General features: G+C 56.0%; 1 protein-coding gene across 8 annotated transcripts in view; it reads left to right on the top strand.

Moving 5' to 3' along the window:
- Window positions 1-10,493, top strand: part of MAPKAP1 (MAPK associated protein 1) — a 211,292-nt gene extending 200,799 nt beyond the window's left edge. For all 8 annotated transcript variants that reach the window (XM_037036875.1, XM_037036876.1, XM_037036877.1 and 5 more), the window contains 2 exons: window positions 6,023-6,120; window positions 10,058-10,493. In XM_037036875.1, coding sequence (XP_036892770.1) covers window positions 6,023-6,120; window positions 10,058-10,183 — 224 coding nt within the window. In that variant the 3' untranslated portion in view covers window positions 10,184-10,493. The remainder of the gene's footprint in view (window positions 1-6,022; window positions 6,121-10,057) is intronic.
- The last annotated feature ends 13,916 nt before the right edge of the window (window positions 10,494-24,409 follow it).

Raw genomic sequence — 24,409 nt, 5'->3', positions numbered from 1 at the left:
TGTGTTTGTCTCCGAGAAGGGAGGGAAAAGACAAAGGGAGGCCACCACGGGCAGGCAGCGCCCCGGCGGGGGGGGCTCTGCGTGCACTGCCCAGCTCTTACAGCAGCCCCACGGGTTAATAGGCATGTGTTTGGAATTGCGGGGTTGTTGATTCTGTCCCGGCACCGCCTCCATGAGGCTGATACTATTCCCATTTTATAAAGGAGAAGCTGGGGCTCAGAGACGTTAGGCACCCTATCCAAAGTTACCTGTAAGTGTTAGCAGAGCCTCACGTCTTCTCTCTGCCACGGACTCGAAGGCCCTTACCTACCTGCTTTTTCTGATGGGAGAGTATCCCTGACTCAGAGTCTCTAAAGGCTTTTAACAAATTTCAGCCACACTTGGTTATCTGGTTTCTCTTCCTAAAGGATCTTAAATGCAGGGAATTGGAAGAGCAGCGGAAGAATGATAGAACTTCATAAAGACCGTGGGAAGTGAAAACTGACCAAAGTTGACCACAAATGAAAGAAAACAAAGCAAAAAACGTTAAAAAGCAACCCAAGAACTCAGTGAGCACGGTCAAGGGCAACAACGGGAAGCCACGACACGCTTGTGCTGCGTACGGGAGCAGGAGCGCGGTCCCTGGGAAGGCACTCGTGTGAGTGGTGGCGTCACAAGCGCAACCAGCCCTCCGCTCCGTGGGCCACGCTTCTCCTCGCAAGGATGAGTGACCAGCTGTGGGGGCGCCCATCAGGGTGTTTGGCAGGCATTTCCTTGAACATGAAGGAAGCAAGCCTACCACTTCAAGAAAAACCAGTGACTATATTTGATCCCAGTGATGAAATTCAAGCTTTTGGGTGACAATTGGAATTTTGGGAAACTTGTGTCCAGCACTGTGAGACTGGCTTCTCCTCACATACTTTTCTGATGAGATCAGTAGTGATATTAATGAACATAATTTTTTTTCATATCAAATAATGAAATGTGCGAACATTTGGAAGACCTGCATGACTCAGTGAGCCAGTATTTTCCAGACTGCTGCGTGGTGTCACAAAATCATGTGAGCGTAAAAGATGCATTTAAAGTGCAAGACAGACTGATGGGTTTTACTGTAACAATACAGTGGGTTTATTAATGTGGTTTTAGATTCCGAATACAAGTAATCTTCAGGAAACCCATCTTTGGTGTGGTATCAAAGAGGGATATTTGCAAAGAAGAGTTTAAAGCGTACCCCCCTTTTCCAAACTTGTCTCCGAGGCTGGCATTTCTTCATAACGCTTCAGCTGAAACAGTGTGTCACAGCAGGTCAGGTGGGGAAGCAGATAGGGCAGCCCAGCTGTTTTCTGTTAACCCAAATGTTAGAGATCTCGAACATGTAAAATAATGCTACCTTCTCATACAACTTTAGGGAAATATAAGGTCTTTCCATTAAGAAATATTTTTCATGTTAACATAATGGGTTTATTACCTTTGATGAATTAATAAATATTTTTAAAAGTTCTCAGTGTTAAACCAAGCGGGTTCTAGACAAAGGTGGGCTGCAGGCTCCACCGGGAAGCGCCGGCCCTGACCACGCGGTGCCAGCCAGCTGGTGCTGGCAGGTCACGTTCGAAGGGAGCCCCTTCCCAACAGCTGTCTCCGTCCCACTCGCAGTGCGAACCCGAGAGCGCGTCTTTTAGCGGGAGGGTGTCCGCTGCTGTCCGTCTTTGCTTAAGCTGCCCCACCTGGTGACCATAGCGGAATGGCCGCTCTGCCAACTTGACCAGGGAGCCTGTTTTGTCAGCGCAGGCTCTTACGTAAGAGGGTAACTTGTAGAACAGAAGCTCAGAGGTCTCCACTTCTGACATCTGTGCTACTAACTAGTTTCTTCTGTGTTACAGTCCATCTTCCGTGTTTCACTTGGGGCAGAAACCTAAGTGTGCACACATTGCTGCACACCCAGACTCCTGCGTCAGCGTTCAGAAGCAGGCACGGTGTCAGTGTCCGCCTTGAGCGGCTGACCGGGCGCCACTGCCACCTTTGAGAGACCTGGTCGTGTTGCGTTCCCTCTGACAGCGCTGCGGAACAGGTCTGCCCAGAGAGGCCCAGTGAAAAACAAACTCTTCAAAACAATGATTTTGCCTTCAAGTATCACTTTTCTCGCAGCTGTAGGAATGATCACCTGCACCCACTGAGCCCTGCTCTGTCCCAGCACTGTGTACGGCCCCCGAGAGGCTCTGCCCCCTCCGTGAGCACCCGGCCAGCCGGCCCGCTGGGGTCTCAGCCTGGCCAACCGCGGGGCTTCTGCTTTCCCCTTGGCACCCCAGGCTTTTCTTGTACCTTAATTTCCTAACAAATGTAACATGCGAGTGAAATAATTGGAACTGATTAGAATAACAGACTTAGCATTTTCTCTTAAATCATACTGGCATTTAATATTTTTTCTCGGATGACAGATTTATGAAGACAGTTCACCCTTGTGGCTCACCTCTCCCTGTGAAAACTGCTGGTGGTCTTTGAGTTTTCAAGGGTAACCTGCCCACCTCTGGTTCCCTCTGACCCCCAGGACCGATGCCCTGGGGGCTGCAGCTGAGGGGTCATTTGAGCCTTCTTCTGTTACCTGAGGTGTGCGTGGGGTGCCTGGGGCTGATGCGGGGTTTGGTGACAGACCTGTCTCATTCTGCGTTCTCATCCAGTGCAGCGGGCGTGGGGGTGCCAGTGGCTCCTCCTTCCCAGACGCCCGTGGTGCACCACGAAGAGCAGAGGCCTCGTGTTTGTTGATCTGGTTCTTTCCAGCAAGAGGTCAGTTAACTTGTTACACTTCAGTGTATAGGGTTTGGGTCGGGTGAAATTATACAAGTGTGAATTCTGCTTATTAACAGATATTCTATTATGAAAGAATCCCCAGGTCTCGCCAGGGTTCCCTTCTTCGTAGTTCTCAGTCAGTCCCTTCGTCGGCATCCCTTCTGCTCTGTTCAGTTAAAAACTAAATACACTCCTACCTGGGTGACTGGCACGGGGACCCCTGCCTCCAGGCCCTGGGGAGCCAGGGCGAAAACCCCAAAGCACAGTGTGACCATTTACTTCACTACGTGACTTACAGCCAACCCACTGGTGGCTTCCTCAGCCAGTGAACCTGGTATTTCCAGCCCTTTGTACCTGCCGGTGTCACCTGGCCACCCGTTCATTATACAGGACCCTGTCTGCTGCATTTGTCCCCACACCATCCTGAGCCTGCTGCATCCTCCCTCCCCCACCCCCACCATGACCCGGCTGACTGCCCTTCTGCCCACCGAGCAGCACAGGGGTCCCCGGGGCGCGCCGACCGTGTGGGGAAACATGGCTGCTCATGCGCCAGCTGCAGGACGTCCAGCCCGCTGTGCTCGGCCCAGGACGGCCATGAGTACTGCCCGACACAAAATCATGAATTTACTTAAACTGGTTTTTTTTCTCATCAGTTTTTGTTAGTGTTTGCGTATTTAATGTGTGGTCCACAACTCCTCTTCCAGTGTGGCCCAGAGACGCCAGAAGGCTGGACGCCCCTGCTGGTAGAGCTTTCCCTCTGAACACCCCCCACGGACCGGGGAGGGGCGTCTGCTCTGGCCATCCTGCCACACCGCCGCCCGTTACTCCTGACGTCTGGGCCGGTGCGGCAGTCACAGAGAGGCTGCTTCGTTGCAGTTCAGACACAGGTGCTCCGCCTGACGCTCTGTGTCCCCTCAGTGCCGTGACTGCTTCCACTGGGAAGGACAACTGAGCCAGAGGCTGTGGAGAGATGGTGAGGGCTGCGACTCTCTCTCATTCCTGTCCACCTCACTTCTCCTAGGGGGCTCTGGAATGAGCCCTGGGGACAGGAAAGGGACACACACAGCCCCCTTGCACAGCAGAACACAGAAGGTAGAGTGTTTGTGGCCACCTGGCCTATCTACGCAGCCTTTCAGGAGACTTGACTCAGGGTGATTCCTTCCTGGTTGTTGGCGTGACTGTCGTGCGGACAGCAGGCCTCCCCTCTGAGCCCGCAGTTGGTCCACTCCGTGCGGACGTGTCAAGGCTCCCAGGCCCTCGCAAACTGCACATCACACACACCACGTGTAGACAGAGCTCTGACCGCAGAGCCCAGGAGAGGTTTTTAATGGAGTCTCAGTTGTTCGGGCGCAAGATGCTCGAGCATCTTGAGGTTTGTTTTCTCAGTGACGAGTGGGAGCAGGTGGTGTGGACAGTTCGTGAGATCGCTTGTCAGAGTGGTCAGTGAACCCCGAAGCTCCAGGTCCGCAGGCCTCCCTACGACCTTCTGGTCCTTCTTAGCCCCAGGCCCTGGAGTCTGTGTCTGTCACGGCCAGGTGTCAGCAGTCAGGCCTCCTGGAGGGGTGTCTGTTTGTCCTTCCCAGCCCCACGACCTTCACGGATGGCTCTGCCTGCTCGCAGCGTGGCCAGCAGAGCCGCCCACATGTCCTGCCTCGCAGTGGAATCTCCATGGCTCCTGTTCCAAGAGGCACCCTGCGAAGGGACAGGGCCACACACGCACAAGCACGCATGTGCAGATGCGTCTGTGCGTGGGCAGTTGGTGCGCTAACACAGCAACCCCCTTCCGGCTAAGAATTCTGACGGTTCAGTGCCACGATGTAGAATCAGGCTAAACTTGTCAAGTGACCGAAAGTGAGGTTTTTCAGAAGTTATTAGCTGATTTCCTCACAATGGGATTTATAGTCACAATTAGAATCATAATGATGCTTCCAGGGTAAAATCCCAGCAGCTCAACTTTTCTGGCCACAGACGGACGACATATATCAGTTTATTTTAGGAAGAGTTACCTACTGTAAATAAAGTTCCCGAGAAGATTTCTCCGGGAAAGAGGTGAACTTACAGTAATGGGGGTGATATATTATTAATTAATAACCGTGACAAGCCGCTGCTTCAGATGGAAGGACGAGGGGTGCAAGGCCATAAAAGGAAAGGCGCGCTGAGTATTAATCTTACGGGCACTGGGGTCTGGTTGGTTTGAGGCCTCTGCATTGGGGACATTTTGAAATAGCCTGCGGAGGAAAGGGGCTCTCTCCCTAAGAACAAGGGGCCACAGGGGTCTCCCAGAGCCCAAGGACAGCATGTGCTCACGGGACAGGGGCAGGTCACACTGGACTGAGCAGGCTGGCGTCTCTGCCACAGTTCAGAGGGGTCCATGGACAGTCACAGGGAGTGTGGGCCCCGCCCCAGGCACCTGCTCCTCCGTGTGGGAGGCGGTGTGAAAAGGTGCCCGCAGTGCCGCTGTGAGGACCCTCTCAAGGAGGGCCCGTTGCGCCAAGTCTCTTGGGATCAGCAGGGGTTTTGCCCACGGGTCGGTGAGAGAGGAGGCGCCCGCCCAGCAGGTGGGGGGTGGGTGCAGTGCCGAGGGCTGGCTGTGGCATGTGAGGGCAGAGGGGTGACAGGAGGCTAGACCAGGAAGCAGTCGCCCAAAAGCGACATGGTTACTCTGAAGGCGATAGGAAGGGGTGTGAGGATTTGAGTCCTCAAGAATTCGGGGGCTCTGACCCGCCGAGGTCCGAGGTCCATGGTCCCTCTGCTTTGTGAAGCGCCAGCTTTCCATGTCAGTCTTTAAAGCAGCCCTCCCCCAGCCCCCCAACCGTTCCATCCTTCCCTGGTAGGAGGGACCAGAGGCCCAGGGAGCAGCTTCCTCACTGGTCAGAAGCCCAGGGCTCCCCCTCCTGTTGCTCATTTGTTCGACCTTAAGCACAGTTATTTTTGGAGCAATAATTTGGAATTAATTCACCTTCTACCTCAAAAATACCACCTTTTACATGTAATTATTGTGTGCAAGAGGTGTTCCTCAAAGCCTCCCTAACATGATGGTGCCCTGAACTCGCTCCAGAGTAAAGTGGGACCTTGCTGGCCATTTGGCCTGATTTGTTTTTAACTGTCTGTTTTCTCCCTGGCCGGTGATGAGAAAAATGAACTCCTGTGCAGAATAGTTGCCGCCCAGCCCCCACTTGATCCTGCTCAAGTTGGAACTCGGAGAATCAGCGGGGCCTTCCCCGCAGGTACCCTCAGCCCTGCTTTCCTCTCTCTCCAGGTCATGCCATATTTAAACTCACATACCTAAGCAATCACGACTATAAACACCTCTACTTTGAATCTGACTCTGCGACCGTCAGTGAAATCATGCTCAAGGTGAGTGTCCTCCTTGGCCCGGCACTGGGTGAGCAGGGCAGGCGTCTGCTGGCCTGGGTCTCCCGCACGCGGATGAGGCTCTCGGGCTGGCTGTGCAGAGGAGGAGCCCAGACGGTGAGTACTGAGCCCAGGGCCACACTACAGGTCCGCTGTTCTGTACCCACTTCAGCCAAAGCAGGACCCCCTTCAGCTTCCTTCTAGCCCCCAGTAGCCCTGATTCTTTGTGTATTTATTATCCTTTTAGGCACCGTTTTCTTTCCTTCCAACCATTGTCAGGAGCCCCTTGAGGCTCCTGGAACAGACTCTGAGGAAGTTACTGTTGTTTGGAGACACCTTAGTGCACCTGGGAAGATTTGAGCAGCCTGTTCTAGATACACCCACCTTGCTGCTGACCTGTAGTTGCCACAGCTCAGCAGAGCTCACGGAGCACCTGCACCTTCGTGAGCCAGGCCAGCACTTGAGATACCACGGTGACACACCCAGTCCCCGCCCCCAGAGCTTCTCCTCTGTCTGCGGACATAGACGTTGAACATTAAAACCACAAGCAGCCTGTGAAGGGACAGAGAGGCAGGGCCCAGTGCAGTGCCGGGGGCGGGGGCTGCCAGGCCACCCGGGGTCTTGCCAAGCGGGGCTGGACTGGGAAGAGCTCCCCAGGGTCTTGCTGGTTCAGGAGGGCGGGGGGGTGCCCAAGATGCACACTTCTGAGATGTGCCCAGGATGTGCCCGTGCTGCGGTCTGCGCACCGTGCTCTGAGTGGCCCCGGACGGTGGTTTCAAACGTCCAGACAGAGAATCTTTCTGTGAACTGATTCTCACGTAGATGATCGATAGGAAAACCCGCTGCTTCGGCAGAGCAGGTCGTAGAGCCAGACGGGCTCTGAGTTGCGTGGTGCTGGCTGGGCATGTCACCTCTCAGGGCCTTGGTTTCTCAGCCTGTGAAATGGGGGTCATGGCAGCCCGCTGCCCCCCACCACCGCAGGCCTGTTAGAACACGAATCAAATGAGGCGTGATAGCCCCACTTAAGTGGAAAATAAGCTCCCTCCCTAAGCGTGGAGGTCACCGAGTAGTAGCAGCAGCAAAGCTGCACCGAGGGCCCCACGGGGCAGGGCCAGGCCCTTCGCGTGCCCCGTGCCATGGAATCTTCCGACTCTGAGGTGCGGGGTCGTAAAGTTGTTCCCGTTTCCTATAAAAATGGGGGCTCAGGAAAAAAGAAGTCCACCAGGACCGTGACTGGCAGAACCAGAACTTGAGCCCAGGGTCAGCAGCTTCCGGCACTTGTTCTCCTAGCCCCTCCAGGTGTGTGGACTTGAGTTGAATGGGAGATTTCAACAAAACAGAAGTGTTTTACAGAAATGTTGTAAGGTCAAGTCCTCACGGCTGCAAAATACTTTTCAAGTAGTAGATGAGAATTGAAAAGACAGTGCCCGGGGCGGGGGGGGGGCAGTCTAGGGCCGAGGCACAGGAGCATGGAAGTGGGTGGCCGGGCGCGGGTTCGCGGACCACCGGGCCACGGGGGCAGCGTGCTGCCTGGAGTGCTTAAAACCAGCAAGCTAAGAGTTACGTGCGAAATCGTCACCCGGCCGCCCAGAGAACTCGTGCAGAGTATGCGGGGAGTAGGTAAAGAAATATTCCATCACCCCGTCAGGGGCTGGGCTTTTTTTATAGCCAGCATTAAAATATTCAAGACTTGAGAAGGATTCCAGTAAAATTATAATCCTGTGTTTGACATCAAAATAATTTTCACAACAGCAGATTGATGACAGAAACACAGGTTTATGACTTCGGTATGAGGCTGTGGAAGAGCAAGTGCAGAGAAATCATTTCATGGGACCAAGGCTCCCGAGGCAGATGCTTTCCTGCCAGGTCCCTGGGCCCGTCGCCGCCCCTAAAATGTCTGTTTTCATATCAAAATGTTTGCAGAAATACTGCATCGTGCGTGGGGCTCCGGGAGAGTCACGGCATGCCCAGGCCTGATTGAGTTAGGGAGCTAACGACTGTGATCCTGATGGAAGATTAAATTCCGCTCCTCCCGACTCTGAGTTTCACAGCAATTTAAATACTTAGCGTCGTCTGCCGTTCCCAGGGCGTCTTTGTGAGCTTCACACTAACACCGAGTGACCAAGGCCCCTGCCCACGTCCAGTAGTTCAGCAGTAGTGTCTCCCTGCAGCTCATCAGGGGTCAGTCTTAGGCTCAGGTAACGCAGCTGGTGGTTCTGGAATCCAGGCATTTTCCACACAGTGAGGGTTTTGTACTGAAGCTAAAGGAGGAAATAAGGAGGCTGAGGTCAAAGACACTGGTGAACAGGCAACTCCATTCGGTTATTCCATCTTGTGCTGTTCTCTGTGTAGAAGCACGAATGTCTCCCATTTATTGAGCACCGCCTGCATGCACGACATTTTAGACACATCGCTCAGCCCTCACAGCTGCCCCCCCGCGGTGTGAGATGTTCTCGTCCCCATTTCACAGATGAGGGGATAGAGGCCCGGGCCCCTACCTGTGTGTAGGGTGGGGTGTGGGCTGGAAGCCCGCCCTGAGGGGTGCCATAGCCACCCTTCCCACCCCCAAATGGGATTGCGCCGAGCTCCGTGTGGTCCCTAAGTCTGCAGGCTCAGAGCGGAATCTCAGAGGAATCATTGGTCTCTTCAAATCGGGTTCTTCTTGTGATCGAGTGATGGGAACTGTGGCTTTATTGGCCATGAAAACTCCCTATATTTTTATGCCTCGAGCTGTAAAATGCATCGGAAGTGAAACACTCTATAGTGCATAAAATTGTGCAGGTTTTAAGCCACAGCATATTAACCAGCTAATGGCAGACCAAGGGCGTTTTTATCTTTTGATTATTACATTAATCTTCCATTAAAATTATCTATGTGATTATCACAAAGCACTGAAGATAATAAATTTAGGAAATAGTTGGCTTGTTAAGGAACGGTTTTAAATGCTTTTGTCAAGTTATATGTGCCAAAAATAAACTGAAAACACTAGGTTGGCTGAATGTGCAAACAATATAACCCAAAGATCGCTCTCATTAAGAAAGATAAAACCTCTCATTTTCACACACTGTCTTCAGTGTCCCGAGTCGTCAGCCCAGCCCTGCGGCCCTCATGATTTATTGCTCTCAGCTGGTAACGTGGCGCGGCAGCGGGCCAGGCGTGTCCGGCCTTCTGTACGCACACACCAGCCCTTCGTGCCTGCTGGCAGCCGTCAGAGCAGCACGTTTGCGGGGGCACGGCCTCGGAGCCTCAGCCCCCTTCAGGTGTGCCATCCCACCCTGCCTCCCCTGGGCACCAGCAGGTTCTCTCTCAGAGCCAGCAGGAGACTTGCCTGCTCTGGGGCAGGACGTGTGACCCGAAGAGGAGAGGCAACAGAGAGTGGCTGGTTTCTCTAGCCAAAAGTATTCAAGTTTTTTTAGTCATAACTTTCTATAGTTGAGAGCGAAGAGAAATGGTGTCTGCTGACCAAAGGGGACAAAAGGGCACCTAGAGAAGCTGGGGGCAGCAGGCTGTGCGCTGTGTGAGGAGGGGGGTGCTGGGTGCCTCTGGGAGGGCAGGGCCTGAGAACTGGGAGGTCTGTCGGTCAAGGGCCTGACCTCGGTCCAGACCCTGGCCCAGGCGCTAGCTGTGGGAGCTTGAGTAAGTGGCATTGCCATTCTGTGGTTTTCATTCCCACAACGTCCTCCTCTTTCCAACGAGGAAGGTGGGGCTCAGGGAGGCAGCTTGTATGAGCAGAGTGCAGGCTGTGCACTCCGAAAAGCTGTCCCACTGGCCTGCCCCACAGGCCGGCAGGCCCGGCGCAGTACCTGCGCCCTCCCAGCCACCCATCCCATCCCAGGGCAGCCCTGGCCCCGCTGTGCCCAGCCTGGGTTCCCTGTTGTCGCCCTGTCGAGCAGAGAGTGGCTGCCTGCAAGTGACCTGGCTGTGTCCTCTTGCTTTCTAGGTCAACTACATCCTGGAATCACGAGCCAGCACTGCCCGGGCTGACTATTTTGCTCAAAAACAAAGAAAACTGAACAGACGTACAAGCTTCAGCTTCCAGAAGGAGAAGAAATCAGGGCAGCAGTGATGCCGGCCGCCGGCTCACGCTGCTGCCATAGCTCCAAGCCTGCCTGCCAGGGCCGGGGCACCTAGGTCCCCACCCCTGGGCGGTGGTCCTCAGGGGGTGGCCAGCAATGACTTTCTGGAGCAGTGCCAGAGCCAGGCGGCCCCGGAGGAGCCTGGTGCTTCCTAGCCAGCCGGTCGCAGCCAGTTGGCCCTGCCCGAGGGTGTACATAGCCACGCCCAGACATTTCCTTGCAACTTGATCAAATTTCTTAAACAAAGAACAAAATGTACATTTCTTTTTTCCTTTTAATAAACAGGTGTACTCTTTATCATGGTTGGTGTGACGGACCGTTCTTTGGGGCAGAGGATTGATTATGTTATTCACTTTAAAATCTGTTCCCTTATTGACCAGGCAGATTAGAAAAGCTTTGGCTCGATTTCTCAGAAGGAATGTTTAGGGCTCAGTCAATAGGTTTAACTATGCCATTTGTTTAAATGAGCGCAGCACTTCGGGGCGGCACCTCGCTGAAGTTAGGGCGTGTGTCCGAGGCCTTGCCGGTCCCCCTGCAGGGGCCTCCCCGAGCCGGTCCCATCGGAGCCACCGACTGCACGGAGAGCAGGGAGGAGGGGGGTGGCGGCCAGCTTCTGCTCATGCTCAGCCCCCATCTGGAAATGGCCTCTTCCATTTGTAAGTAGCGAGTGTCCATTTCAACTAGCAGTTAGCCCTGCATGCGGATTTTTCTGGATGCTTCTCCGCTCTGCCGACTGGGAAGGGCCTCTGTTCCCCTGTTCGTGGCCCCACAGAGCCAGCCTCGCTGTCAGGGCCAATGAGAGCTGCTGCTTCCCACCGTGTCAGGGAGACCGGTGGGCGGACACCCTGGGGCGCAGGGAGGCCTGCGTCCACCGTGGGAAGGCAAGGACGTGCATCCTCTGGCCACGCCTCAGGCCACACTGGTTGCCTCTGCGGTCCTCACCAGCCTCCAGGGTCCCTCCCAGGGTGACACCCTTTCCCAGTGTCCCCAGCCAGGGTCAGGGACCAGACATCTCACTGAAGACCTGCACACCAGCAGTTTTTTAAATTGTTGTAAAGGAAGAGATGTGGTGAGAACAGTATCTCAAGGTCAAGCGTATTTCTTTGCACAAGGAGTCGTTTGAACCAGTTCTTATTTCGTCCTGATCTCTGTCCGGTCAACGGAAGCACCCTTTCCGAGTGTCTTCCATCCCTGCCCACCCAGAAGCAACAGGAATATTATTTGTAGCTTGCTATCTGTATTTTGAATTTTTAGCAGTTTTATACTTACTTTTGAAAAACGTAAATGACTCATTTGGTCATGACGCCTGTGGCATATTCCATATTAAAATAAAAGACCCATAAATCTCATCTTTTTCACAGTGCTTTGGATTCTTGGGGTCCTGAGTGCATTACCCCGAAGACAGCAGCCCTGCAGTGAACTGCTCTGGGCGGCTGCGGCCGTGGCACCAGACGTCTGTGAGATGCCGCGTCGCCTCCCCCAGTGACGGAATCCACACCTCCTCGCAGGGTGTCACGGGACACACAGTTCACGAGAGGCGTGTGTCCACTGAAGGAACGACGCAGGGGGAACGCAGCGTAACTGCCGCCCAGGTCCGCCAAGTGGCCACACTGCTCGGACCCGTCTCCTCGGCCCTCTCTCACTCCCCACAGCTGGACTTTGAGACAAGACTGTGAGCTCCTCGAGGACAGGCTTTTCCCAGTAGCAGGAGGTCAAGTTCCCAAGTTACCCTGAAGCGAGTCCACAGGCCCACTTCCCCTTTGCAGCAGCTTCTCCCGACCTGGCTCTGGTGTGACCTCCTCGACTCGAGGGGATGATAACTCGCAATCAGGACCTCGCCAAGCATGGGTGGCCTCACAGGCCTGAGCAGGGGTCCCTGGAGCCCCGGCCTCAGTTGGCCACTGACACCACCCCCACAGCTATGTGCTGGCCCTTTACAAATAAGCCTGAGCCCCCAGGACCCCACAGTCCACATCTGACGGCCTGTCCTCACCTCCGCGGTGAGGACTCGGGGCCTGGCAGGGCCTCGCCTTTGGTCCGGGACTCACTGTGGCTCCAGGCCCACGGCCACGCCCTCAGCCACTGGGCTGAGGTCTCAAGCTAGCGTCTCTGTGGCCCCGAGCCTGGCACTGCCTCCTTGGGCCTCTGCATCCTCACCTGTAAACGGAGGTGCTGCAGTAGGCGGCCTCTGCCGACCATTCTAGAAAATGTCTTAAATGTCTCAAGAGTCACAGCAAGCCCACCTGCCTTCCCTGGGTTTCGGTTTGCCAAGCCTGCAGGAACTTCTCTGCTTCTGACCGAGAATTCTCCGAGCTGAGAAATCCAGAGTGGGGCGAAAGCAGGTTTACAGTTGTTCATGTGGCAAATAATACAGTAAATAACCATACCGGAATACATGCACTCTGACTGCTGTGGGTCATCGGGTCGGCCGCCGTCCTGCAAAGCAAAAGGTCTCCGGTTCAGTTCCCACCAGGGCGCATGCCTGGCTTGCGGGTTCAGCCCCATCCAAGCACATGTGAGCAACAACCATTTATGCTTCTCACATCAGTGTTTCTCTCCCTCTCTTTCTCACTCCCTTCCCCCCCTAAAAGTGAATTAATTATAAAGGATATAAAAAGGATAAACTCTGTTCCAGTACTCACAGCTGTAACCCTACTTTTGCCCCACCCTGGACTGGGGTATCGTTTCGTCCAGTTTCCTCTGCGTGGGAAGTAGCTGCTGTTCTCTCCCAGAGTCTCTGAGTCTCTGCTCGCACGCCTCCAGCAACAGGGCGCTCGGCACCACTCGGGTCATCATTTTCCTTCCCAGCCCATGTGGTCACCACCGCTGACGGCCCACCAGGATCCATTCAGCACTGAGCTGCCGGCCCCTGCATGTCGGATTCCTCTTCCCGTGGTGAGAGGCGTCTCCTAAAGCCACTCCTGCCTGAATTCCCAGGGGACACAGGTGTCCCCACCACCCTGACAGCCCATCAGCTGTTTGAAGACCCCCTTAACGTCTTTTCTTCATTTGTTAAAAAGCTGGAAGATGGTCCCCACCCCTGTCCTGTCCCCAAAGACCTGCCAGCAGCTTAGAGTTCCGTATTCCCCCAGGTCACTGATTGCAAACAGCAGAGCCTGAGAGGGGCACAGAGCCCCGACTCAGCTGGCAAGACACAGTGCTGAGGCCAGGAGGTGGGCAGGTGGGCCGCAGAACACTCCTCAGAGAAGGCCAGGCAAGCACTGCGGAGACCAGCCTGGGCCTGGAAGGTTCCAGGCAGAGAGGGCGGGCAGGAGGAGGGAGCAGCGGGCTGAGGCCTGGAGGCCTGAGCCGTGTGCTGCAATAGCCAGCGCTGGACGTCCAGGCCAGCATGTCAGGCCCTCAGCAGCCCTGCCGGAGCCGACAGTCACAGCTTCTCGATGTTCCCCTGCACGTGGAGTGGCCTTCCCCTTGTGGAGTTCCAGGACACCTGTGACAAGGTAAGGTGTTGAGCCAAGGCTGGGCGGTTGGGGCAACCAGGCTGCAGTCTCAGTGTGGGGGGAGAATAAGGGCCCGCCCATCTCACACCCGGACTTGGGCACAGCATCGACAGCATTTGTTTCCCAGCCCAATGAGGATGGTGGCTTCCGTGTGGGCAGGAGAGGGGGCCCTGCTGGGGGAGGGGAGCCAGGAGTGAGGGGAAGGGTTTGTGCTTCTACTCAAGCCATCCCTGCACAGCCGCCCACTCCCTGCGCCCAGTGCCCACATCCGTGTGTGGCACAGGCTCCTGCCGCCTGACTTGCCAGGGCTGCCATAGGGTTTCCTCCTTCAAGGAGGGAAGGCCCAGAAAAGTAAGGAAATAGCAGGGGCTTCCCCGCTCGAGCTCAGAGGCCCAGGGGTCAAACCCGGCACCCCCAGCACTGGCCTGTGAGCTCGGGCGCATCACACGATGTTCCTGCCTCCGAGTGGGGGATAAGCATGGGAGCCACCCCACCGCTCCCCATGGGCATCAGCATCGGCGAGCCAAGGGTCGGGGGGTCCTGGGCTGAGGCTCCACGGCTGCGTCCACTCCCAGCTCCTCCGCTCACCAGCCTCACACCCTCCAGGTAAGTGGTGGCCTTCTCTGTGTCTCAGTGTCTGTATCTGTAACGTGGGATGAAATGCCCAGTTCTCATAGCTGGGATCAGATTGAATGAGACAATGTGTGTAAAGTGCCTGGTGCCTGTACACTTGATAAACAGCAGCATGGCATTGACCTCTGTCCTCTCAGTACCGTTGCCTGGATGCCACGTGCTGCCCAGTAGTGCCCTCTCTAGGGGCCAAGAGCAGCTTCCTCGGTGCCAGGAAGGAAGGCACACGGGAGCCAGGCCTCGCCCTCTGCCTCAGGGACAAGGAGTTTGGGTGGGGCTGTGGACCATGGGCCTACACCCAGTCCAAGTGCTGGAGCTGCCCTCTTGCAAAGCAGACCCTAGAGTCGGGCAGATGGCCTCAGAGTCCAGCTCTGCCTCCTGATTGGTGTGTCCTTGGATGAGCTACTTTGCTTCTTTTAGCCTCAGCTTCCTCTTATGTAAAATGGGGACAACAATACCTGCTTCTAAGGGGCACTGTGAGGGTTAGGTGAATTGTCAGGATGGGCTGCGTTCTGCTGCGACAACCAACAGCCCCAAGGCCTCGGTGACTTAACATTTCTCTTCACACGCAGTCGGCTGTGGGTCCAGCCATCCTCAGGCTTCTACAAAGTCGGAGTCAGGGACAGGGGGCTAGGAAATGACAGTGAGAGTGAGATAACTGGGGTTGGAAAGTGACAGGTCACTCCCCACTTCTCCTCGTGTTTCAGTGGCCAGAATCAGTCCCACGGTGATGCCTACTTCAAGGGAGCTGCAGGTCATGACTTTCCAGATCCGCATCAGCGCCTGCCCCTGCCTCTTTTGAAGCCTTCTAGTAGGGCTAATTACTATTCTATTAACCGTTTTCTCAGTCCACCTGACCCTTATTTTACAGATGAGGAAACTGAGGCAAAGAGAACCAAAGCCCCTCACCAGAGGCCGTGCAGTTGCCAAGTCGTAGAGTTGGCTCTCCCGCCTCCCACCTGCCCCCACAAGCTGTCCCCACAAGCTGTCCCCGGCCTCCCAGGGCCCCCATCTCAGCCGATGTGGCCCAAACGTCCGAGATTCCGAAGGCCTGGCTAAGGCTTCGCTGGGAGGGCCCTGCTCTTTGGGAAGCAGCCAAGGAGCAGCAAAGGGTTAAAACTGTCACGTTGCATTCCCGCCAAACACCTCTGCTTAAATGCCAAGCCCCAGTAGGGTGGTGTTTGCTGCAAGCCCCTGAGAGTGGTCTGTGGAGCCCCGTAATCTCGTCAGCGTAATGGGATTACATTTCAAACCGCGGCGGCCTGTTCATTACCCACTTAAACCCCTCTGACAGAGGAACACTTCCATAAAGCGCGCTCTGCAGCCCTCGCCGACTTCCCTGCTCTCCTCCCTGATTAGACAAACAGATGCTGAGGTCTGGAATGAAAAAATAATGTGCCCATTCATTCATTTTTCTGACAAGTCACAGTAGATTTTTAACTGCCAATGAGTGACCTCCCAGAGGTGCCCGCCAGGCAGCGGGCAGCCACTTCCACCAGCATGGCCCCCCCACCCTCCACCCCCACCCCCCTCCCCAACCTGGCCCTCTCCTGGGACCAGAGCTGGCTGCAGTCTGAGCCACTCTCCTCACCCTGGCCTGGCCCAAAGGATGGGTGCTGTCGGGGCTCTCGGCGGGCAACGTGCAGAGGGGCTGGGGGCCTCCCCAGGCAACCAGGATGCAGTGGTGGCCTGGAGTCACACAGGCCTGTGTAGGAATTGCAGCCCCGCCCCCATCTAGCAGGATGACAAGGACATCCGAAATCTCTCAGAGCCTCAGCTTTCCCGTCTGTAAAATGGAGATAGAAGGAGAGGGCACTTCCGTGGTGAGGGCTCAGGGGCGTGGCAGGGCTGGCACCGGGCTTAGCTCCCACTTCCGGTTCCCTGGGATGATGTGACAGGGAGGAAGCAGGACACCAAGTGCCAGGCCCTCCCTCCACCCTGACCTTGGGTGCCCTTGGGCTTTGCAGACGGGCTGGTCACTGGCTGGGTCACAGGGTCGCAGAGCTGCAGGCGGAGGAGCCCCCCTGGCTCCCTCCCACATGTGCCCCCCTCCCCACCCTCCACCCGTCCTGAAGCCACCAGATCCTTGACCCTGGAGACAGGCAGGGAGGGCGTCGGTGTGAGGGTCAGTGGTCCCCCAGCGACCCCCCCCCCGCCGCCGGGGCCAGCACACGCTGCAGACGGCACAGCCAGTCCTGGCCCCAAGCACCCTCGTCATGCCCCTTCTGTGGCCCACCCTGGAAGGGGCTCAGCCACAGACACCCTAAAGGCAAACCCACTCCTGGGAGGGGGGTGTCTGAGCTATAGTCGGGTGCCCAGCCCCAGCCCAGGCCTGGCATGGGGGTGGGGGCGGAGAGCGCTTGCTGTGCATACACTCAGCCCTTCACCCCCAGATGCCTGAGTGCATCCTCTAGGCAGGGGCTGTTCCAGGCCCTCGGGCTGCCGTGAGTGGGAACCAGAAAATGGCGTCCTCTGGGCCCCTCACCTGGCTGGGAAGGCCAGCTTTGACCGAGGGGCCTGGGGTCAGGGGCGGGGATGAAAGCCGGAGTTCCATAGTGGGTGGGGGGCCCAGGCCAGGGCCAGGACCCAAGGAAGCCCCGCGCCAGCCCCAGGTAACCAGTGACAAAGGGGCAGCCAGGTGGGTGAATGCTCAAAGAGCCTCAAGGCGGAACTGAGGACCTGCAGAAGGAATGGAAACCTGCCTCCCTGCTGTGTGACATTGGACTTTGGACTCAACCTCTCTGAGCCATTTTCTCATCTGCTCAACAAGATGAAATCCCACCTTCAGGGAATCCTCACTTCAGGAAGAGTAAATAAGAGGATGTCATGGCCCACGCACAGCAAGGGATCGGAAGCAGGGGGGCGTGGAGACAAGGGTGCCCCATCACACACACACTGTGGGCACAGTGAGGCTAGGCCCTCTCCCGGCCAAAGGGCAGGGGGCAGCTCAACACCCCCAGGAAAGCCCTAGGGCCCAGCTGGGGGGCTGCACCCTCCCTCCAGGGGCTCCCACCGTCAGTTCTCTCTAGGGCACCCACCTGCTTCAGCCCAGTCACCCCAGGCAGGGTTTCCATCTTTATGCGTTAACTCTATGAATACATAAGAAATACTGTCAAACTAATTCTTTTTAAAATGATAAAATTTGTCTATATTATAGCACTCCAGCCCCCAGCTTCCTGAAAGCTAAAAATATTTTAATGTCATATTTCCATGTAAATTTTACTTTAGAATTTAATACCCTTTTAACATACATTAAATTTTTAGCATTCTTCAAGCCCTGACTCTGTTAAAGGCCCAGCTGACGTGCATTGGAGCAAAGGGCTGGGAGGCTGCGAATTAGCCGAGAGCGTTCAGGAGCCACGTTACCCCTGAACCTCCGTGCCCCCTCGCCTCGGGAGCTGCTCCTCGGGCTGGGGAGTGTCCGAGCCAAGCCCTGGGACCCTGGTGAGCTGTCTGGGCTTCCTTACGGGTGGGAGCGGCTGTGGCTGGGGGCTTTACTGGGGCCCCGGAGCGTTCACCACAGCAGCGGCCCAGGTGGGGGACCAGATGGCTGGTGGCCATGAGCCTGGGCCCTGCGGCCAGGTGGCCCTGTTTGGGTTCTCCTTCTGCCACTGCTGACAAGGGACTTTGTTATGCTTTCTGTGTTTCCTCATCCAAAAATGAGGCCAAGGTCAGAGGTCACGAGCAGGTTATCAGCTCCGCAGAGGAGGGGCCCTCCCAGGTGACTTGACTGGCCTTGTTAGGGGTCCAGAGTGATGACGTACATGAGCCAGAGCGTCTCGCTGTGACAGATCTGTGCCCCGCTCCGGTTCCTAGCGTGAGACCTCAGTCACCCAGCAACGCAGAGGCTCTGCAAAGCCCCATGTCGGGCCCACCGGCTGCAGCCTCCCATTAGTTCTTGCCCTGGGGCTTGGCCAAGGGCAGCTGGGGGAAGATTCTGAACGTGGCAGGGAGGGGTCCACAGCAGCCTTTGGGAGAAAATGGGGTGGCTGTCTCATGCCCCACTGGGCTCGCAAGGCCAAGGTGTGGGGCCTGCCTGGGGCACTCGGCCCACCAGCCTCAAACTCTGGATGCTGGGGCTTAGCTGACCTGGGCCCACACCCCCTGAGTGAGTCACACCACGCCAGTGTCCTCGAGTGAAACCTCGGTCTCTCTGAGGGCTCAGAAACCAGGGTAGAACTAACCAAGCCTTCCTTGTGGGGCTGCTGGGAGGGAGGGGCCAGCATGGGAGGGGTGGCTGTGAACATGTGATGTGTAGCAAAATGCTTGCCTGCCATCTGTCCAAGCAATCATTAACCAGTATCAGAAATTCACAGGGCGGAGACGTGAAATTCAGTGAGATGGACAGCTCTGCTGTCTAATCATTTTCAGGGGATGATACAACGCATCGATCGACGGTGAAGAGCCACCGTTTGGGCTCCAACCGGCATCTGTGTCTAAAGCAACAGACTTGTTAACTTAGATTTACAGAGCACGTCTCCATCCTGTGACAGGAAGGTGGGAGGGAGCTGCTGCTGCTGTGAGATGCTGGGGGCATCTGGGGGTCAGGCAGGGACCCCTCTGGAGCCTGCCCGGAAGAAGCCCACAGAATCCCTCCCAGGCAGCCTCTAAGACAATGAGAAGAGTTTCCTGATGGGGAGTGAGTTCCCCGACTCTAGAGGAATGTAAGCACTCAGCATTCATTCAACAAGTACAGAAATGACCCAACTCAGAGCCGCGTGGTCCACAGGCCCAGACCCATTCTCTAGGGCTCAGGTGGTCTGATGTCTGTCACGGGAGCTGCCGTGCCTGGGGACTGCAAGCAGGCACACCCTTCTCCCCACATACCTGAGAACGCTCCTGGGTAGAGACTCGCCCTGGCTCCAATGGTGCTAACAGGAGGATGACAAGCTGGTGGGCACTTGTGGAGGACAGATTCGGAGGCAAGAGGGACCCTCCAAGCAGGAGGGAGAGTGCCAGGTAAGGGCAACCCCATGCACAGATGTGTGAGCTCGGGGGCCTCGCTGTGGGGCCGCGGCCATGGTGCCACAGGGGCCGAGAGCTCAGGGGTCGCAAAGACGTCTGCCGAAGGGCTGTCTTCATCATGACCCTGTAAACCCTCTATGGAAAGGGGCCCCTGGTGGCTACTCCTGGGTCACTGGCTTCTCCCACCCATGCTGGGAAAGGAGGGACCCACCTTGTCCCTGCCTAGGATGCCATGAGGGGCCCTCAGTGTTGGGAGGTGTGGGTGTCAGCTGGCTGACACCGAGAACAGCCCTTCATCAATGCAAGTGTCGCCGGTAGACAGCGGTTCAGCAGCCACCCTACAGCACCTTTACCACCCTCAGCTCTACTGTCCCCCTTCTGGGCCCATTCTCTCATTCTAAGAAGAGCACCCCCCACAGGGCAAGAGGGACATGGACAGGTCTTCAGTGCCTCAGGAGGGACTTCTCTCCCCAATACCATATACACATACCAGGCCAGGTCTCTGATTGGCCTGGCAGGAGTCCCATGTCCATCCCTGGGCCAATCCCTGAGGTGGGGTTGGACTACTGTGACTGGCAGCCCCCCTTCAGGGCTGCAGGGCTCTGCAGGGCTCAGGGGGGGTCCCTAGTTACCAGAGCAGAAGAGGGGCAGAGGGCCAGTAAAATCAGTGGACCTCTTCAGCAGCGATTAGGGGCCAAACTCTGTGCTAAACGCGCTTTTGTAGTTTCTCAAAATCACCAAGAAGCTGGGGCCGATAGCATCATCCCATGATAAGAAGGCTTAAGGGTGAAGGGGCTTTGCCCGGCGAGGAAGGGGCAGTTGTGAAACGCAGACCTGCTTCTGACTTCAGTCCGGAGTGTCTGAGGGCCGCCCTTCAACCTCAGTGTCCCCCGGGAGCAGTAGTGTGTGAGTGTGTGTGCGCACATGTGTAAGCATGTATGTGTGTGCGTGCACTAACTACATGGGGGGTGTTGTGTGCATAAATGAATGTGTGTACATAGATATTCCACTTGTGGGTGGGTGTGTGCACTGCGTGGGTGTGCACTGTGTATGTGTGTGAGTTTAATCTGTGTGTGGCCCCTCGCCCCCCTCCCGGGCAGGGGCACACCCACTCACACATCTGCACTCCAGGCATGGCGTCTGCTCTCGGGGGAGGCCGTGCACAGCCTCTGAGCAGCCGTCCCCACAGCCGAACAGCTGGCCACCATCTCAGCCCACATTTCCCTGTCACATCTGATTTGCAGAGTCGCGTCTGTAACAGACCCACGGGGGTGTCCAGTTAGGGCTTCTTCAGGTCGAGAAGCATTTCCCAGAGTGTCTAGTTTTTCCAACAGAAAAGGGATGTGAACAGCCCTCCTGCCTCCCGTGGGGGCTGACATCCACTGGGGGACATCTTTCTTGGGCTGCCCCAGTGAGGGCCTTAAGGGTCAGCCCGAGGTTCTGTATTATCCCATTTTACAGATGAGGAGATCAAGGCCCAGGAGTCTTGTCATTTTCCCAAGATCACACAGAAGCACTGGGGTTTGAACAGGGCCTCTCTGGCCCCTAAGCTCTCGCTTGTCACCATCCCATCCACAGCCTCCCTGCAGACGCCTGAGCTGTGCAGTGCCTGCTGGCCTGACCTCAGGACCTGCAGGAAGGTCTTCCTGGAGGAAGCCTGCAGGGCTAGCACAGCCCACCTGTGACCCTCTGACTGTCCACCACTGCTTTACAGAGCATCCAGGAAGGTACAGTGCTGGGTGGCTTTGACCTCCTGACCTCACCATCTTAGCCAAAGCCCTTTGACTGTAGGAGAGGAAGCCCGTGGTGGGTGGGGGCAAAGGGGGTCCCATAACCAACCCCCACCCTTGGCACAGCCAGGCCCTCCAGGCCCAAGCCACATTCCCTTTCTTGGGGGCCTGGGTTGTCGGTCACCTCTCCTCCATGCCTCCTGCAGAGTCATGGTCCCCCCAGGTGGAGAGGACACCCGCGCCTCATGTACCCCCCACCACCACTCTCACTGTCGCCGCCTCACCTTGGAGCACCAGCTCCCAGGGGGCTGCAACGAGTCAGCAGTGCCAGTCCCGACCAGGCCAGGGAGGGGCTCCTGGGCAGGGTGTGTCCCTCTGTCCACAGGGAGTCAGGAGTGCGGAGGTGGTGACCGTACAGCCACCTGCCCTCTCCTTCCCAGACACTCTGCCCTAGGGTTAGGCCGACTGTCAGCTTCCAGGAGCAGGGACCACACCTGCTTTTCTTCACCAGTGCCTGGCACGTAGTACATGTTCAACAAATACTCATGAATGAACGTTAAAAGGTAGCCTGGTCCCCAAAAGGTTTCTGTGGACACAGAGGTTCGGGAAGCGCCGTGTTGACATGGCGAGGCAGGGTCCTCTCTGGCCGGACCCCTCCGAGCCTCCAAAGGGCCTCCCTGCACTGTGCTCCAGGAGGGGGGCCCTTTGTGCCGAAGGGCGTGTTCACATTTTCAGGGCTGGGGCAGCCGCGTCAGGCCCTGGCTGGGAGTGTGGTGTCTGGAGTCAAGCAAACCTGTCTGCTGCCTATTAGTTCTGTGGCCTTGGTCAAGTCACTTCACCTCTCTGCACCTCAGTTACCCCGCACACTGCCTTGGGGATCATCAGGGGCACCCCACCTTCGTCCAGGCTGCCATCATCGCCCTCCTGGCCCACACAGCAATGGCCGACCCCCAGCCTCTCTGGCTCCCGTCTGTCTCCCACCCCCGAATGTGAGCTCTGGTGCAGAGGACATCTTGCTTCCCATCCACTGTGTCCCCAGCACCCAGAGCAGGCCTGGCACAAAGTAACATTTATCAAATGTATGTGCAAATGAATGAATGAGTATTCCTATGAGAACACTCCGAGTTAGTCTGCAGCAGGCCCGGTCCAGCAGCCCATGGCCACCCCACCCCTTTCCCTGTCCCTCTTCTATGCTTCAGTCTGGCTCAAACCTAAAGGAAGTCCGAGTCCAGCCCGACAAACATGTATTCAATTCAAATAATTACGGTATATCGTATTGGAAGTTGGCAGACAGCAAAAGATGGTTGGATAATTCTCATACCCACATAAAAACAATAGCCTCCACCTCTAGAGGGTGCTAGAGGCTCCAGGCCTGGGCTCAGGCCCCAGATGCATGAGCTCCTTGCCTCTATACCACACCCGTTGGCAGGACTACAGCCCTGTGCCCATTATACAGATGAGGAGAGTGAGGCTCAGAGTGCTCAGCGACTCACCCAGGTCACACAACTAGGGGGAAGCAGGGCAGAAATTTCAACCCAGGTCCCACAGTCTTAACCCTTCATTGTTTTCTTCTAAGAGGCCTGGGACCGTGGGAAGAACACAGTTCTGGAATCTGGATTGAAATCCCACTTCTGCTTCCCCTCCTATGTGGGGCATCCGGCCATTTTTCACCTCCATGAGCCTCTGTTTCCTCACCTGTAAAATGGGGCTACTAATCCCTTCTCTACACAGTCATGAGAATTAAATGAGCTAGTAGGTGGGAGAGAGAGTTCTGAAATTGAGCCAGTTTTGTGGCTGTGCATGTGCAGAGGGACAGAAAACCCTAAGAAACGGCTGCCTTAAAGAGGAAGCCCTGCCCTGACTGGTGTAGCTCAGCTGGTTGGAGCATCGTTCCATAACCAAAAGGTTGCTGGTTCGATTCCGGGTCAGGGCACATGCTCAGGTTGCAGGTTTGATCACCAGCCAGGGCGCGTGTGAGAGGCAACTGATCAACGTTCCTCTTTCATATCAATGTTCCTCCCTCTCTCTCTTCCTTCGTCTTTCTCTCAAATAAAAGAAACCTTAAAAAATGATGAAGCCCTTGGCTGAGCCTGAGGCATCAGGGCCCAACACAATGGCTGGCGCATAGCAGGGGCTCAGTAAACTTTTGCAGAACAAGTGATTGCCTTCTGCTTATGTCGCCAACTGTCCTGGGACACACAGAGAGGCACAGAGCTTGAACCAGGTCCTCCCCTATTCTCATCACACGTGATGAGACTACAGAGGATGCACCCTGGCTGGTGTGGCTCAGTGGTCTGAGTGCTGGCCTGCAATCTGAAAGGTCGCCAGTTTGATTCCCAGTCAGGGCACGTGCCTGGGGTGTGGACAAGGCCCCCAGTTGGGGGCGCGTGAGAGGCAACCAGTCGGCGTATCTCTCCCACATCAATGTTTCTCTCCTTCTCTCTCTCCCTTCCCTTCCCTCTGAAAATAAATAAATAAAATCTTTTTAAAAAGAGAGAGAGAATACAGAGGGTGCAACAGAGCACTGAGTGATGTGGAGGCCAGGTCAGGCCCAGCCCACATGAGCCCTGGTCCCTGTCTTCCAAGACAGCAGCCGCACTAGGCCAGGAGGCAGCCTGGACAGTCAAGAGACCCCCCACACAGTGGCCACGTCCACCCCCAAATCGGCGTGCCCTGGACACCAAAAGCCCCACCGCAACTGGTTTCAAAACAGACAAATTAATTGTTAAATCATCGCCGGACTCCAGATGGAATGAGTTGAAACCCTGGGAAGCCCAAATTCTCAAGAATAGTCCATCCCCGTGCCCCTGAGAATGCTGGGTAGTTACTTTTCCTCCTTTGTCTTACTGTTTTATTTTAGCAGAACCACCAAGAAGCAGCCACAAAATCAGTTAAAGCTTCCAGAGTGCTTCTTTCCACCGAGATCTTTTACAAAAGGTAAAAGATTTACAAGACCTGAAGAGCAAACCAAGCAGGATAATTGTTTTTGGAATGACCCCAATATTTTCACCCTGGCGACCCTGGCTGAGCATCTTGCCCCATATTTACGATTCCTGGTCCTCCGCACACCGCCGGGCGACCTTTCTGAGCCCCTCTGCGAGCCCCCAGCCCCTTATCGGGCCTGTAACTCACCCTGACGTTATCTCTCGGGAGGGTTTTATGCACTTTAATTTAACTCCCCTCATCATTATTTCCCGGACTTCAAGGTTCTCTCTTTCGAGCTGCCCTTCCTGGGACAAGCATAATCTGTTTGCCATCAAGCCCAATAAATATGTTTGTGCGGGAGACGGAGCCACTGGGGAGAGCGGCTCAGACCCGGGAAGCGGCTCCGCTCTCCCCCGCCGTGGGGCAGCAAGGGCCGGCTGTGTCCTTGAGCCCCTGCCCGGGTGGCAGCCACGGCCTCAGTTCCAGGCCAGGTGCCCACATCCACCAA

This window comes from Sturnira hondurensis, unplaced genomic scaffold, assembly GCF_014824575.4.
Source record: "Sturnira hondurensis isolate 20B ecotype Veracruz unplaced genomic scaffold, ASM1482457v3 Scaffold0022908, whole genome shotgun sequence".
Taxonomy (NCBI): domain Eukaryota; kingdom Metazoa; phylum Chordata; class Mammalia; order Chiroptera; family Phyllostomidae; genus Sturnira; species Sturnira hondurensis.
Note: the sequence above shows the minus strand (reverse complement) of the source record. Positions and strands in the feature narration are given on the sequence as shown.